This window comes from Cryptomeria japonica, chromosome 8 (assembly GCF_030272615.1).
Source record: "Cryptomeria japonica chromosome 8, Sugi_1.0, whole genome shotgun sequence".
NCBI classification, from domain to species: Eukaryota; Viridiplantae; Streptophyta; class Pinopsida; order Cupressales; family Cupressaceae; genus Cryptomeria; species Cryptomeria japonica.
The window spans coordinates 634,168,230-634,184,792 of record NC_081412.1 but is presented as its reverse complement, the minus strand read 5'-3'; the positions used below and the strand labels follow the sequence as shown (position 1 = coordinate 634,184,792).

At 31.8% G+C, this 16,563-nt stretch overlaps 1 protein-coding gene across 1 annotated transcript in view; it reads left to right on the top strand.

Moving 5' to 3' along the window:
- LOC131857858 (receptor-like protein 19) overlaps window positions 1-14,239 on the top strand; it is a 45,117-nt gene extending 30,878 nt beyond the window's left edge. Inside the window, exons 3-5 of the mRNA XM_059210628.1 lie at window positions 12,921-13,059; window positions 13,273-13,683; window positions 13,845-14,239. Coding sequence (XP_059066611.1) covers window positions 12,921-13,059; window positions 13,273-13,683; window positions 13,845-14,239 — 945 coding nt within the window. The remainder of the gene's footprint in view (window positions 1-12,920; window positions 13,060-13,272; window positions 13,684-13,844) is intronic.
- Window positions 14,240-16,563: the final 2,324 nt, after the last annotated feature.

Genomic DNA, 16,563 nt, shown 5'->3' with positions numbered 1-16,563 from the left:
GGTGTGCACTTATAAGCTTTTTCTACTTACAGTTTTAGAACATTTCTTTTAAAATATGAAAATTATGTGGTATTTTTTAAAAAAAAATTTCACATAATATGGTGAATGATCTATTCTCTTAGTTTTCTTATTGAAATTTTGATAAATGGTAGGTAAATATCTACATCAATTTGATATCATACTATTGTTGAGTAAAGAGGGATCTAATTAAATTTAGGTGATAGTGAAAATATAATTTAAGGACTTTAATATTACACTTGTACAATCATTATATAGGTTTAGATGGGATAATTTTTAATTCCAAATAATTGAGAATGAATATATATTCTTCCTACCCTATTTATTTGTATATGTTTGGAAATCATATTATTATTGGAAAAAAAATCTAATTTGAGCTCTTATTGCACATCCACTGGTGGATATAGTCTATTTTGAAACCCAAACCATTTACATGGTCATACTAGTTGAGAATGATGATCATGCATATGATCTTGAAAACTATGTAAATGTTTACATCCTTAATAGCTAGGATAGATATGCCATATACCTTGCATGGACTTTGTACAAGGGAATATACTCCCTCCTTACTAGCCTTTTTCTTCAGGAGTTCATTAAAAAAATAAAAAAATTGTCCTTATCTTAGTTATGTACATCCCCTCTCACTTGTTGTAGGGAATCTTAGTGATTTCCTTGATGAAGAGGGGTGTTCACTTCAATATAGTTATTGTTTCTAGGGCTAGGTGAGATTCACCTTACAATCCTAAGAATAATGTATTTCATTTCATTACTTTATGAGAAATAATTTTGTGCCTCCAACAATCATGGAGAGGGTAATTGGATGCCCTACACAAAGAAGAGAGCTAAATATTTAGTTATCCTCTCTTAGTGACATAGGAAATGCATGTAAGCTAAAATAAAATTAGAGTGGGGCACAAGATTTGTCTCATTCCAGATGAAGGGTATAGCTATGGTAGCTACATGATATATTACTATGATAACATGTAGTAATGGTTATGAAAATGTGTAGGAGCACCTTCTATCCTGTATGACAATTATGACAAGTTATGGCATATTCCTTACAAAAAGATAAATGCATACTATTCTAAGAGTTTCCACATGTGTATGTGTATGTGTATATGTGTAGGTGGGGAAATTAGTATTTTTTCCACATATGTGTGAGTTATGTTTGAGCCTGAATGGGTATTTTTAAGATGTGATATGGGGTCATATTTTATCACATTCTTCACAATACCATTCATGGTATCTTGCACTAGTTTTTCTTATAAATTAAAACCTTGGGATAGAAAAGTATATTTTTTGTAGGTTAGATTGATTTATGTCAACTAATAGTCTCTGTGCAAGAGCTCTCCATCATATTTATCAACTATGGTAGATGCTAAATCTCTTAACTTTTCTTGAAGTTCATTAATTCTCATTAACTACACAATTGTGGCTCTTTTATGAGATTTGGGTTTCTCCTCCTACATAGAAGTATTTTGTAAACTAATATTATTGATGAGAGCATGATGTCTTTTTTTCCAAATCGAACTTTAACCTTGTGGGAGTTAGCAGGCTAGGTTATAAATCTTGTTGTTTTTTCTTTTGATTTTCTTGTTTATCCTTCATTGGAGACTCCTCTTGCTACTCCTATTGTTAATATTTCACTATGGTCTCTTTCTTTGGTTGTTTTCACTTATTAGGAGCATGTCCCTTTTGAAAATGTCTCCCTTCTCCTGGTATTACTAGGATTGTCTTGTTATTGCCTTTTTCTATCCCTCTATTGAGCTTATAAGATTTTTTTGCTCCTTTGTAGTTAGGACCAAATTAGAGGAATCTAAAACTTCACTAAAGGTGTGTAACCTAGAAATATACTTCAAAATTGAACTTGCAAGATTGATTAGTTTTCACAAATAACAAGAGAATCCTATAGAATACTCCAAAAGTTACCGATGAAACAAATTATAAAGGATTTAAAACTTAGAACATTATACCTTCACTTACTGTCCCATTGTGTCCTATCACCATTTGAACTTGGTTGCAGATATTCGCTCTCCGACTGCACTACAGTTGCTTCCAGGATGAAAATTTGATGAATGGACCGATAACTGGATTCTTGAAATGCAAGTTGCAATGATTATGAAAAACTATATGAAAATGATTAGGCCAAAGGCACACTTCTAATTTTCTTAGAATGCTTGATTGCTAAAACTCATGGATGCAAGATAACTATTAGATGACTACTAGACTCAGAATGCTTAGGGAATGCACTTTTTATAGATATTTATGAGCAAAAATCCCATGTGGCAAAGATCAATGATTGAGATTAAATCTTGCAAGATTGATGGCTATGAAGAGATTGTTTGGAATGTGAGAGAAAAAGGTGGAATGAGAGGCTAAGTGTTAGAAGGCTCACCTTGATTGGAGTTGAAGACTTGAGAGAATATAGGATGGTTAGAGGAGATTTAGGGATGTTGAGACAAGTGGACTCAACTTGCTCCAAGAATGTAGGGATGTTGGAGAGAATATAGGGAAGTTGAAAATGTGTGTACATACACATTATTTTATTTAGGAGATGGAAGTTGAAGATAAATATGGCTATTTAATAATTTAAAATTAATAAAAATTTTAGCAACAAAATTGTGAGTTGGCAACATTGAGTGATGTGGAGATAAGTTGAGATGGAAAAGAAGATTAAATAATTATAAAATTATTTAATTAATGGAGACCTTAGAAGAATGCATAGTGCATGATTAAATATTAAATATTTAATAAGATTGAATTAGAAGAAAGACTAAATGAATTTAATTAATTAATTTTTTTAATTTAATTCTTTAATAGAGGAATTATAATTAAATAAATAATAAATATTTATTTAATTATTCATATAAAATTTTGAGTGTATACATTTTGTCCCTCTTTGAAATATTGTTGAAACAACATTGTTTCAAAGAAAATCAAGTCTCGATATTTTTGCCCCTATCGGTGATAAAATGCCACTAGTGTGTGCCCCCTTGGGAGATTGATCATGAAATTTTGAATTTTTTGATTTACCAATGAATCTCACAATAAAATGATGAAAAAGTTTGATTTAAAAGCCCCTAGAAATTAAAATTTATTTTTGAAAAATAAAATTTCCCCTCAAATTTTAAAAATTAATTACTCCCTTAATAAATCAAAAAGGTAATTATTTAAATCACATTGGGCCCATTTCCACCTTATTTGCATTTTGTCTTTTTGGAGAGTGAAAGTAGGAGAGCTAACTTGGAGTGTTAAGCTATCACCATGGTGGTACCATACACGATTCACCACTTCGAGTGAGTGCGGAGATACCAAAGACTGACTATGTATGGAGCCCCGGTAGGTACCCTAAACTTATCCTTGCATTTCAATTTGTACGATTTTTTGATTTTTCCAATGTGTTTGTTAGGTTTTTAAATTTTTATTTTTTTTTCGATCTTGATTTAGTGCATTTGTTTGATTTTTTAGTGCTTTTACTTGTTTTTTTTGTGCTTTCACTTTTCTGGCGCTTTTGTGCAAAATATTTATGCTTTTGTTAAATTTTTCCACATATTTTTCATTCTTGCGCATGCGTTATGTGTTTTCTCGTATTTGTCGGATTTGACAACACATTCATTTAGTCTTGTGCATACACTCAATCTTTTCATTCATTTGTTAGATTATACAACGCATTTGCTTAGTTTTACACTTTAACTCAAAGTTGTCATGCATTCATTACATGTTGTAGAGCTTTTGTTTGTTTTAGTGCAAATACATAAAGTTTTCATGTTTTTGTGGTTTGGTTTAGCGCTTTTACATTTTTACCTTGTACAATTATGTCTTAAGTCAATTTTGTTTGATGAATCGATGATTTTTGATGTGTCAAGATAGATAGATGATGTGATTGATAGATTGATAACCATGATTCATGGTTTTAGATTGGATAGAAGCTCAAAGAAATCAGTTTAGTCTCTAATGAAGAGCTTGATAAATAGATTCCTTGATAGATAAGATAGATGAATTGATAAATGATGATTAACTTAGACAACATTGTCTGCATAAATAAGAGAGATTAGATGTTCTCCAGTGTCGTGAGTAGTTTCCCTCGATGCAACATTTAGTTCCTGAGTTAGATCCAATTGGCTTGAGACATATTGATGCCTGTGGTTTAAGATAGCTCCTGTATATGCCTAATATAACGATAAATAGGGGATTATTGATAGCCAATTAACCAAATGGTATGATTACATCTACAATTTCAAATCTTGTTAACTTAAGAAGCCTTTGGATCAACTCCTATAGTTTAAGTGGCTTCATTTCCCTTTCTATATTTGATAATCTCACTAGACTTAAAGAGTCATATCCTTCTACCAAACACTTAATTGTAAATATTTATTCAACATGAATTCCATAGTTTAAGCTTTCCTCTTTGGGAGTAAGACCTAATCCCACTCTCATGCACACATTGCAATACAAAAGAGCCTAAGGTGATTCACTTTGAATACTTCTTGCAAGATATACTCAAGGAATATCTTTAGGGTCCATATTTGTTTTCTTCTATGAAGAGGAGATGTGTAAAATGTAATTATATGATAAATTAAGCTAGCGAGATGACTAAAAGTGCAGATGTAAATTGAAATACATAAAAAACTAGATCTAACACTGAGATACAAAGTATAGAACAAGAAATTAAACTCAGACGTGCACCTGTCACCAAAATTTGAGCGTGACTGAGCAGGACTAGGATGCTAGGTGCCTTGGTCCCTAATACTGCACTGAGTTGGAATCCTAAAAACTATAGATTAAGATCCTTGCAAGTTGAACTGCTAAAAACTACAGAAATATATTGCAGACTAGGGTGTTGGGTGCCATGGTCCTAGTGTTTTGGGGCCTGTTTTTGGATCTAGGACTGCACTTGTGAGTTCTGTCTTTCCAAAAGATCATGCATCCATTAGATTCCTTTACCTGCACTCGTAACTTGAAAAATGGTGTTTGGGTGGCTATATAGTGTTTTACCTTAGTCAAACCCCTTGTTTTGGTATTTTTTACCTCCACAATAGCCAATAATGTATTGAAAATGTGTGTGCATGAACCTTATATGTGTATAAGATCTTAAATGTACTAAAATATAAGAATAAGAGTTCTATCCTATGATATGAGTGATGGTCGCGCCCACAAAAGGATATGAAAATCACAATAAAACCTTTCCTGGGAATTGGGCATTCCAACAGGTGACCAATATCTCTCTTTGTAGACGTTCATTTACTTGTCAAACTAGGGGATGTATACTTTAAATGGCGCAACAAAATATATGCACTAGGAACTCATTTTGGTCAAATCTTAGCGGAAATACATACTGGAAAGAAATTCTACCTACGCTACAGGAAGGTAAGACAAAGCTCTTTAACTCAACTATGATTTGATTAAAACAGAAACCATGATAACTATAACTGAAACACAAACTATGAACTGGCCTTATGCTGCAGGAACAGGCACAGTGATGGATTCCTTGTGCTGCAAGAGCAATGTAAAGCTGAGTTTGTATAAAAACTTTAAAGATGAAAGCAAACTGAAGCTTAACAGGAAAGAACAACTAACTAACTAGCTACAGATACCTACTAAGTGGGCCCCCTTAGCAAGAATCTCCTGATTACGCAGATGCTAAACTCAGAACTTCATTGAACTTTATTTATAAAAACAGAATGATATACATTGTTTTGTTGATATGGAAACTAACAACAAACTCTGTCTCTGGTTAAACAGATTCTGTCTTTCATTATCATATTGATTCTTACATGACATCTACTACTTTGATTCTATCCTCCTCTGACTCTCTTCTTGCGCAGGAGGAGAAGCTTTATTTAAAAATAGGAGAGCAACTAACTAACTAACCCCATCAAAGAAAGACGTGGAAGTAAAACATATCCTCGAATCAAGGAACAAACTTCATAAATGAATTTATGCGTTCAACCCGATCCAGAGAGAATCTAGCGCTCCACTCTTTGTCATTAAAATTCTTTCCCATGGTTTCGGTCAAAGAGTCTTCGCCGGAGCTTCCTCGAAGTCGTGCAGGAAACGGACTTTACTGCAAGGCCGAGATCAGTTGTGCTTGACTTGATCATTCTTCAACAACCTGCGAAACAAAAGGTAATAGGCAACAGAAAAGGCGTTGGCACATACACGATATCTATTCATTAATCACACATTTTAAATCTACTTCATCATTCAAAAACTATATACGATATACCAGTCATTTTAGGGAGTCAACAGGGCAATAAATACAATCAAGTCAACACAATGAGCTGCAGGAATATAAAAGTATCTTGCTACAGGATATCCCAAAAAGGTTTCAACAAAGTCTGAACATCCATGAAATAACAAAAGTAAAGGCATTTAAAAGTTTATCATAACATCCAAATTATGAGCATATTTTAAGCTCATCAATGAGCATACAACCCTAAATGAACATGATGTAAATGAGAATGCTTCAAATTACAAATACAAAACTTGATCTAAAGCAACAATATAGGTTTGAAAATAAGTATTGTGAAACTCATACAAACATATAAAAATAACATGAAATCATACCAAACCCTAAGGGAGAGGTACAAGCCAATCAACAGTCAAATGTCTCATATTATTCTTCAATATCTTTAAAGCTTCAATTGATGATAAAAATGGTTGATGTAGAATTTATAAGAAGCTTAATTTTCTAATTGAATACTTCACATAAACTTACAGTTTCACTTCATAAGAGGCTCCTTCAATTACTATAGTTGTCGGATCCTTCAAATGAGGAAAGGAAAGGTTATATGTATGAAACCCTAACTTTAGTTTTGATCATAGCTCGACCTAGAAATCATATAATTTCACACCAATTTGGTTTTAAACATTATAATATTTCCAAAACATGATCCTAAAATTCGAGGAGAAAAAGTAGGCACCGATGCGAACCACTTCGGTTTGACCAACTTTTTTTCAAATTTTTAGGGATGCAAGGTATCATGATTATAAGGTGATCCCCAACTCGATGTGATGATTCAAGATGTTTAGATATGTGAAATCAGGCCTTGAAGGTCGAAATAGAACATAGTTAGGGCTTTGATGAATGAATTAATTAAAAAAATAAAAAATAAAAAGGGGCACACTTATAATTAAGGGCCCATTTTTATGATGTGTGAAGTGATAAAAGAGGGATTTAGATTTAATTAAATTGATTAATTAAATGCTTAAAGAGGATTTAAAATGTAAAATGCAACACAATAAGGTGGGTGCTAACCTAAGCATGGAATTGTACCACCCAATTAAGGGTGTACAATTTATGACGCTACAATCTTATAGTATTATTTTACTATTTGATTCTTCTCAATGATATTGAAATTATTGTTATCAACATTCATGATTTGATGAATTTATGTGCTAGAATAGTGTAGGGTAAAATGTGTTAAGCAACTGTTTGGTTAATTTTTTATTGGGTTTTAGAAGTATCACTAACTAGACATCCAAAGGTAATTGAATACCTATAAGACTCTTACACATAACCTCCATCTGATGCACCTAATTTATAGGATATAAGAAATGACATCTATACCAAAATCAATGATTTACATGGGGAAAATCCTTCCAAAAGAAAAATAGCACACTTTAAAGATACCCAATTTATTATTTAAAAATAAACAAAGTAATGCTATATACTTGCATAACAAGTTTCTCATAGAAGTATCACTAACTAGACATCCAATGGTAATTGAATATATTTAAGACTCTTACACATAACCTCCATCTCAAGTAGCTAGTTTATAGGATATAAAATACAAGAAACTATCAAATGGTATTACAAAGCCATGAGCTAAAACTAGCTAAAAGTGGTGTCCAAATTATTTTTAATTCAAGATTCCCTATGATGTGTTAAAACACACACCAACACATGTAATTTTACAACTCATTTATATTCCAATACATTTTTATATTTCCCATTTCAAGAGACCCAAGTTCTAGAGGTCATAAATTTGATCTGAGAGTTTGATTGACAAACCACTTGAATAAATTTGTAAACACATTTTTATACAGACAATAATTTTTCAATAAGTTGAGTTTATATTTTATATTAAGTATATGAAATATGGTTGGATATGATGAGTTGTGCAATATGTATGAGAAGTTAGATTATGTTTAACATTTAAGAGAGAAAAAAAATCAATTGTATTTTTTTTAAAACATTTTATGGATATAAAGATCATTAGCTAGTTTTATTATAAGAGCAAACGTTATTTATGTAAATCTAGATTAAACAAATAAATAAAAATAATTATCTACAATGGTGATGCACGAGGATTAAAGACATTAAGCAAGTATGTAGGACACCTAGAATGATGTTGCAAGCTAATGATGCCCTTACTAGGATGTTACATGATCTTTATATTATGTTTTCATGTAAATATTATTTTGATTATCTCATGATAATTTAAATGAAGTGAAATTAGTCCTTACAAACACTAACCTAGGTTGTAATGTGGAATAAATTAGACTTTAATTGAATAATAATGGTAAAAAAGGGATGAAATTATCAATCCAATTTTGAATTGTTAGGTTCAATTATGCATGCACGCAAGTGACCTATGCGAATTATGCATTTGTGGGTCTAATCTAGAGTGATGAATGGTGGAGATTTGATATGATTACTTTTGTTTTTAATTGTGGTTTTTTTTTTCAATGAAAATTTTGGATCACACTCACTTAAAATCAAACTGTCGATTCATAAATATGCTTTGTTAAAATGAAAAGTAATAATATCAATTCTTCATGGACTATGAAAAAATCATGCTAACTAATGGTGGAGATTATTGATTATGTTCATACCTTTGAGATGCATGGAGATTGAATCAAATTAGGATAAAATCATTGAAATTCAATGTAAAATTATGTAGGACATATACTAATCAACACATAAAAGATAACCTAATCAAATTAGGCCTAATACAATCTTTTCTATTTCAATATGGATAAATATAAACATTAGCAATACTAAAGAAAAAATTAAAACAAAGCAATTTATAATTTTGTTGCCAATTCTTGGATGAGTTTCAACAAAAACGATGTTTCTACTCTATGTACGATTTTTTTTTTAATATATGAAATTCACAAACTTTTATTTAAAAATATATTAGAAACTTGAATTTGATTACTATATAATAATATTTAATTTTTTTATCATAAAATAAAATTATTTTTTTATCAAAACTCTATTACCTATATAATTTTTATAATGATAAACAGTTAAAATTTATACAAAATTATTCAGATATATAATTAAATTTTATATAATTTAACTTGTTATCAAATATATCTTAGTGTTCAAAGATCACATGAATAAACCACAATTAAAAATGTTGCTTGATATTCAACATAGATTTTAGAAAAAAATGCTTTGCTTGAAGATATCTCAACTTCGAAAATTTAGTTTGTGCCCCTGATTTCTTTATTATTCTTATATTTTTGAAGTATGTTCTATTTTTGTGTGAGTCGTATGATCTGGTCTATGTTTTCCAGCGATCTCAATTTTATGTGAAAGTTTTTCTTGGTCGATACAAATAATTGTGGAAATAAAATGCATGAGATTTAAGTCTAATAAAAAATTGTTGGTCAATGTTGGAAATAATTAGAATAAAAAACATATATTCACAATTTACATAGTTAATTTTCCATATTGACATGCCATATTCTTGTTTTACACGATACCCATCACATTCAAATTGGAAATATCGCTCCAGGACCCTTGAATTTGTTGTGCCTTACCTTCACATGACTTTTCCACCCATTAAAAATGACAAAAATGTTACTGTGTTGATGTGGCTCTTTGCATACACGGCACTCTTCACACAACAACACTTAACCACAGTTAGCGATATATTCATCATTCTTCTCCCATGATTTCTGATTATCTCTTTTCTTTCATAGTAAAGATAATAAGAATTTTAGTTTCCAAAACAATGGAAGCTATGTTTTCATGTGGCAGAGTTGCATTTGCAAACATAACAATATTATGTTTCTTCACTTCCCCTACAATTGCATGCCTCCTCCCTGAAAGAAATCTTCTCCTCGATTTCACTTCCCCTGCAATTGCATGCCCCCTCCCTTAAAGAAAACTTCTTGGCATGGATTCAATTCCTACACGTGGAGAGGAGGTGGCTGGTGTGGGCCCATAGCTTCTCCCAAATCTGTTCCGTCGAGTCCCGTTTAGCACCATTAATGTTTGAATTCAAACTTTATTCCCGCCCACTGATTCCCATTTATATCACCGCTTTCATGAAATGGTCAAGGATTTTTATAACCCAGCACAACACAGCCCGATAATTATCAAATATCATAGTTGGAAACACTATGGTAGAGATTCAATCAAAATGTGGAAGCACAGACAAGGTACGTGAACGGTTTTACCGAATGCCTTGAAGAAATATGGTCTCACGGAATGCTGTGATTGCAGGGTATGGAGAAGATCCATTTCTTGAAAAGGATTAAGACGATTTCAACCAAATGAGATGGGTAGGTGTAAAGCCAGACATCGCAACCTTTGCCAGCTTCCTCTCAGCCTCTGCGAAAATGGGAGCTTTGGAACAAGGGATGGACATCCATCACAAGAATTTATTCAGATCCTTTAGTTGCAACTGTCTTGACTGCCCTTTTAAATATCTGTGCAAAATGTTTAAGCAAAGACGAGGGACATGAACTGATTGACAGAAGCCCATGATTGCAGGATATGCAAAATCTATAAGCATAGGAAAGGCACCTGATTTGTTTGACAAAATGCCTCAGAGAAATAGAAATATCTTCTCATGGAATGCCCTGAATGGGATACTAACAAAAGATTTCATTTATATCCACCAAGTTCTATAAAAGATTGCATTGGACAAGCCATGGGCAGATAGTTTTTGAGCTTATCAATAGCTTTACAATACTTTGCAATTTTGAAAGATACCCTCGAAACAACATTGTATTATCCATATTTCTAAATGATACCATGGATATCCACTTGCTCCATTTCTTCTTGAGCAAAACAAACACTCTCCCATGTTCTGCCATCATGACCTACCTAATAGTTCTAAAAGACAATTTTGTTCATTTGTAATAACAATGCAAGTTCTTTTTCTTATCATAAGGACTGTTTCTTACCATTCAACCCAATTATATGTAACCTAAATTACTATTTTGTAACAATCCAGCAACATTATAGTTCGAATTTTTCTTTGAAACTAAATTGAACCTTTCCTTGTGGGGTTTCCACAACCTCAATTTAATTTTTCATTTTCCTTTTTCAGGATAGGAGCCAATAAAATTTATAATTTGAGGAAACTAAATGAAAGATGAATTTCATTCTCTAGTCAAGAGCAAACCAAATGAAATATGAATATCATTCTCTAGGCACAAATTATTAGATGGGGATCTTGATTGATGGAATAGAATTATTGTTAATTTTCCCTAGCCTCACTTGCTTCTCTTAACGTTGAATTCCTTTCTTGAAAGATGAAAGATTCATTAGTCTGTTTCAAGAACTATTTTCATGGACATTATTTATAAAAATAAATTGTTGAGATATGATTGATTATTATAAAAAAATGACATTCTTTTCTTTCCTTTTTGCCACTCATGATATTCATGTATTCTTTTTGTATAAGTGTACTTCTTCCTTTGGAGTTGTTCAAATTAGAAAGATTCTTCTTACCCTTTTGTGCACCTTTTCTTGGAATTTTTCCTAACCGTTGCTAGTTTATTTCTCAATTATATTTTTCATCAAATTCATGGTGATTATGCTAATGATGATTTACCAAACCCTCAAAATTGGTTCATAATTTGTTGCTCCAACTCTAATTCACTCACATGTGGTTTCTCACTATTTCTTATGGAATATTTAAATTATTTGTATAGTTAAATGGATATTTTAAGAACTCATTACATATTAACACATTACAATCACTATTATTATTTATAAGTTTATAGAGCCATTTTTTATCAACTTAGAGACAATCTATAATTGGTTATAGAGCTTACTAGGAATATTTTCATAATAAATATGCCCTCAATCATAAACCCAATTAAATCAAAGTTGCACACATTATGTTTCTATCATCCTTGAATTTAAGCTTCATTAAACTAGTTTATTAAATGGTTCAATATAGTGCATAATTAAGGATGATTAGGCTCTGTAAATCTAATTAAAATAAATTAGCATGCCTTGGGGATTTATTATCTTTAATTTGACATGTGATGTGACCAATAAAATTATTTGTTTAACCAAGTGTTCAATTGCAACAAGCCCTTTATATGAGTAAGGGAATTTGTTATGTTTTATGAATTAGTATGTTAAAAATGTATAATACCTTAATTGTTATCATTTAAGGAACTAGAGTTACATCAACTAAAACTTGATTTAAAATTAAGGACATTCAACTAGGTGAAATCCAAGTACCGTGACACATCATGATAAAAGAAATGAATAGCACTAGCCTTTGGTCTAACTTTTAAACTTGAAGTACATGAAAGTGACATAAATTTTTAATGCCTTTTATGTTTTTATTTAAATTTTAAATAAAAATATTAAATTATATTTCAAAAATTTACATTTTCTTTGATAATTAAAAATTTTCAAAAAATGATACCATCTCAAGATATATTATGTTCTCTAGAACATCATATTTATTTATTTATTTTAAAAATTATATATATATATATATTATATTTTAATTTTAGATAAAAAGTAAGAGACCATTAATAATAAATATATTATTTAAAATTCAACGGCTTGTCTGTGCTTCCACAGTTTGCATACGTTTGTCAGAGCATTTGCAACCGTGCCAGCTCACCACATAGCTCCCATTTTGGTACACACGTACTGAATTCACGTACTTACTGGGCGGGAGAAATTTTAGAATTTGAATGCTAACGGAAACGGGACAAACGGCAACGGATGGTGGCAAAGGGAATGGGCCCACACCTGCCATACTAAGCGGTCAACGCTTAGTGTGTGCTGTTTAAGGGTGGCCGTATCTTTCTTACAATCACTTAACTGTAAACATTGACTCAACATGGATTCCGCAGTTTAAGCTTTCCTCTTTGGGACTAGGTTCTTGCAATTTAGATAGAATTCCATCCTTCCTTGTGACCCAATATAACTTGGAAATTCTGGACCTATCTGCTAACAGTATCCAAACAATATTCCATCTTGGATATGGAACTTACCCAGCCGTTATAGTTTGAACCTTAGTTGTAATCAATTAACAGGGTCATTGCCATCTAGAGTAACCTTACCCAAGTATTTTGGCTATCTAGATTTGCACAATAATAGCTTAAAAGGTGCTCGTCCTCTTCCTCTCGCTGGAGCTTATCTGCTGGATCTGTCGATGAATCAGTTTAATGGTTCTATTCCTAGTCACATCGGTGCGTATCTTGAAAATGCAAGGTTCTTATCCTTGTCGCGGAATAATCTCAGCGGAGCGATTCCAGATTCTATTTGCACTCCATATTTGGAGGTTCTTGACCTTTCAAAAAATACGCTGAGCAGTGTCATTCCTCCTCATTTAACCAGGAATAGTTCTTCTCTTAGTGTTCTAGATTTGGCAGAAAATCATCTGGAAGGTAAATTGCCAGCAGAGTGGGGCAACATTACAAAGATTCATACATTGAAGCTCAATGGTAATCATTTGAGAGGAGTTATTCCCTCATCCATTTCAGAAGGCTGATCTCTGCAAGTATTGGATTTGGGAAATAATGATTTGGAAGGCACCCTTCCCCACGCCAGGTAATTGGCCTTCCGAATCTTCAAATTCTGGATCTTTCTGGCAACAACCTTTCAGGACCCATTCCAAGAAACCTTACAAATTTGCTCGCAATGGTCAATGCATCGCAAAGTAATCCAGACTATCTCGAAGAATACACTTCAATTGGTGCTACATATACAAATCAGATTAAAATTTCCTGGAAAGGTTGGGATGTTGAATTTGTGAAAGTTCTTTTCATTCTTAAATGTATTGATCTTTCAAACAACTTATTATCTGGGAGCATTCCTCCCGAAATGGGATCTCTTCAAGGCTTGATAGCCCTTAACCTTTCAAGGAATCATCTCAGTGGCCGAATCCCAAAAACATTGGGACGCATGGATCAGCTAGAGTCTTGGCCGAATCCCAAAAACATTGGGACGCATGGATCAGCTAGAGTCTTTGGACCTCTCGCTAAACAGGCTGAATGGTAATATTCCATTAGAACTTCAGTTGCTGAGTTATTTGCAGTTCTTAAATCTATCTTACCCCACGGGGGGCAGTTTCTAACGTTTGGGGAGTCGTCCTACTTGGGCAATCCTAAGCTAAGTGGGATTCCATTTACCAATGTAACCGTCTGCAACAACTCTTCTGGCTATGGCAACTGCACAAGTATTGAGAGAAGTGGTGAAGCAGAGAATTCAGATGGTGAAATGATAGGATGGGCAATCGGACTTGGACTGAGTTATTGTTTGGGATTCTCTATTGTGATTGGAATATTGACTTTCAATAAGAGGGTGAGAAAGAGAGCCTTCCATTTGTATGATGTTGTAATTTTAGCTCTCGATCGGTCTATAAGAGGGAATAGATAAAAGTATATAGCATTGTATAGAGTGTTTTGTTAGTATATGGAGTAAGTTTTCTGTTAGTGTAGGGACACAAAATTTAATAAGCATAAGGGGAGCCGGAAATCGTTGGTGTTTCTATGATCTAAACATCGCGAGGCGTAATATAGGAAATTCCATAAATTTCCTTGATTTTAACTATTTTAGTGCCTAATTGTACATGTTTTATTTTTATTATTTTTAATTTAATATGTAAAATGTATGTGTAAGGGGTAAATTTGTATATGAAGTAAAAAATAAAAAATCTTTTTTTTTTATTGTAAATATGTAATTATAGTACCTTATTTTATTTTCTTAGTACATTGTTAGATTTTTATTTAAAGATTTATTAATTACTTGGTATTATATATCATTTAAATTTCCATCAATAATTATCAATAGATAGTTCAATTCAACTTGTCTATTTCAAAATTTAAATCTTATATTTTCTGATTGACCTTTCTATGATAAAAAAGTTATTATGATATAATGATCCAACCAATTAAATCACTAATGAAACAATTACTTATCCTTAAAAAATGGCATTTAGAAAAAAATAATATCATCCACTCTAGAAATTCATTTTCCAATAACCATAAAAAGAACATCTCAAATTCTATGTCTCTTTATAATAAAATTGCTTAGAGTTTATAAAAAGTTCTTGAGATTATTTCTTAAAATATACCCTTCTCTTAATTTATACAAAATCTATTTTATCTTATCTTAAGAATATACCTATCTCTTCATGTTACTTACAATCTCTATTTGATGTTCACTATAATTATAAACCACATGATATCATATATCTCATGTGTGTGTGTGTGGGTGTGTGTGTGCACGTGCACACGTGTCTCATTTTGAAATCTAAGATGTAAGAATTCAAGAATACAATATCGACCACCTAATATATTTTGTAATTAATTTTTGTGAATTGAATTATGGAGAATAGTTTTGAAGATCAACATTTTAGATCATACATCATTATCTATTTTTAGTATGAGAATAATAGTGATCTAAAATAATATAAAAAATTTAAATAGCAATTATGAAAACATAATATTTCACTTAATTCATATTACTATTTTTAAAAAAGAAACATAATGATTTGAATTCAATTTCAATTATTTTTGTATAATGTTTAGTATAAAAACTAGCCTCTTATTATAAATGCCTCACTTTTATGAAATTTGAAAAAAAAAAAATCCATAAGGTTCCTTCTTATCCTCGTATCTATGGGGATACTGATCTTAATAACCCCTTGTGAGAGTCTATTGAGATCGAACTAGGCAACTTGCATTGGTTTCAACACTTGGATTGTGAAGCTCTTCCTTAAATAGGTGTTAGCTTTCCCAAGTTTATGAGAATCTCGTATGGAATTGTCTTAAGGGGGCCTCTGATGTTTGTCCCTTATATTCTATGTCTTCCAAGTATATGTCTATGGTAAAGGGCAACAAACTAGTGTCTAATATGCGTACGAAGTCTACTGAGTTTATTCTTGTAAGAGATTTGAATAAAGTGAAAAAAGTTGCTTGAAAGAAGAAAGGTTTATCTAAAGGATATTTTAATAATATATTTGATGTTCTAGAAACGTTTGATGACATGAATTTAAATGTGCTAGGAAAAATTTTAGAAATTTTTACTTTGCGTCCTTCTTCTTTTGTTGTTGATGTATCTAAGGAAGTCCTGACTCCTTCTAGTGTGCATTCTATTACTGGGCTACTAATCATAAAATGTCTGCTCCTTCCAAATATGACTTGGTGGATTCCTTCAAATCGATCTATTGCTTATTTTGCAGTTGTTCCCTTTAGTTATCCTACTTATACTTTACCTAATGGTTGTAGGATGGTTCATGCAAATGAGAATCTCAAGAAAAATATTCCTCTTCCTTTGGGTCTTTAGTAGTAGAATCTCAAAAAAGATACTTTGGACAAGAA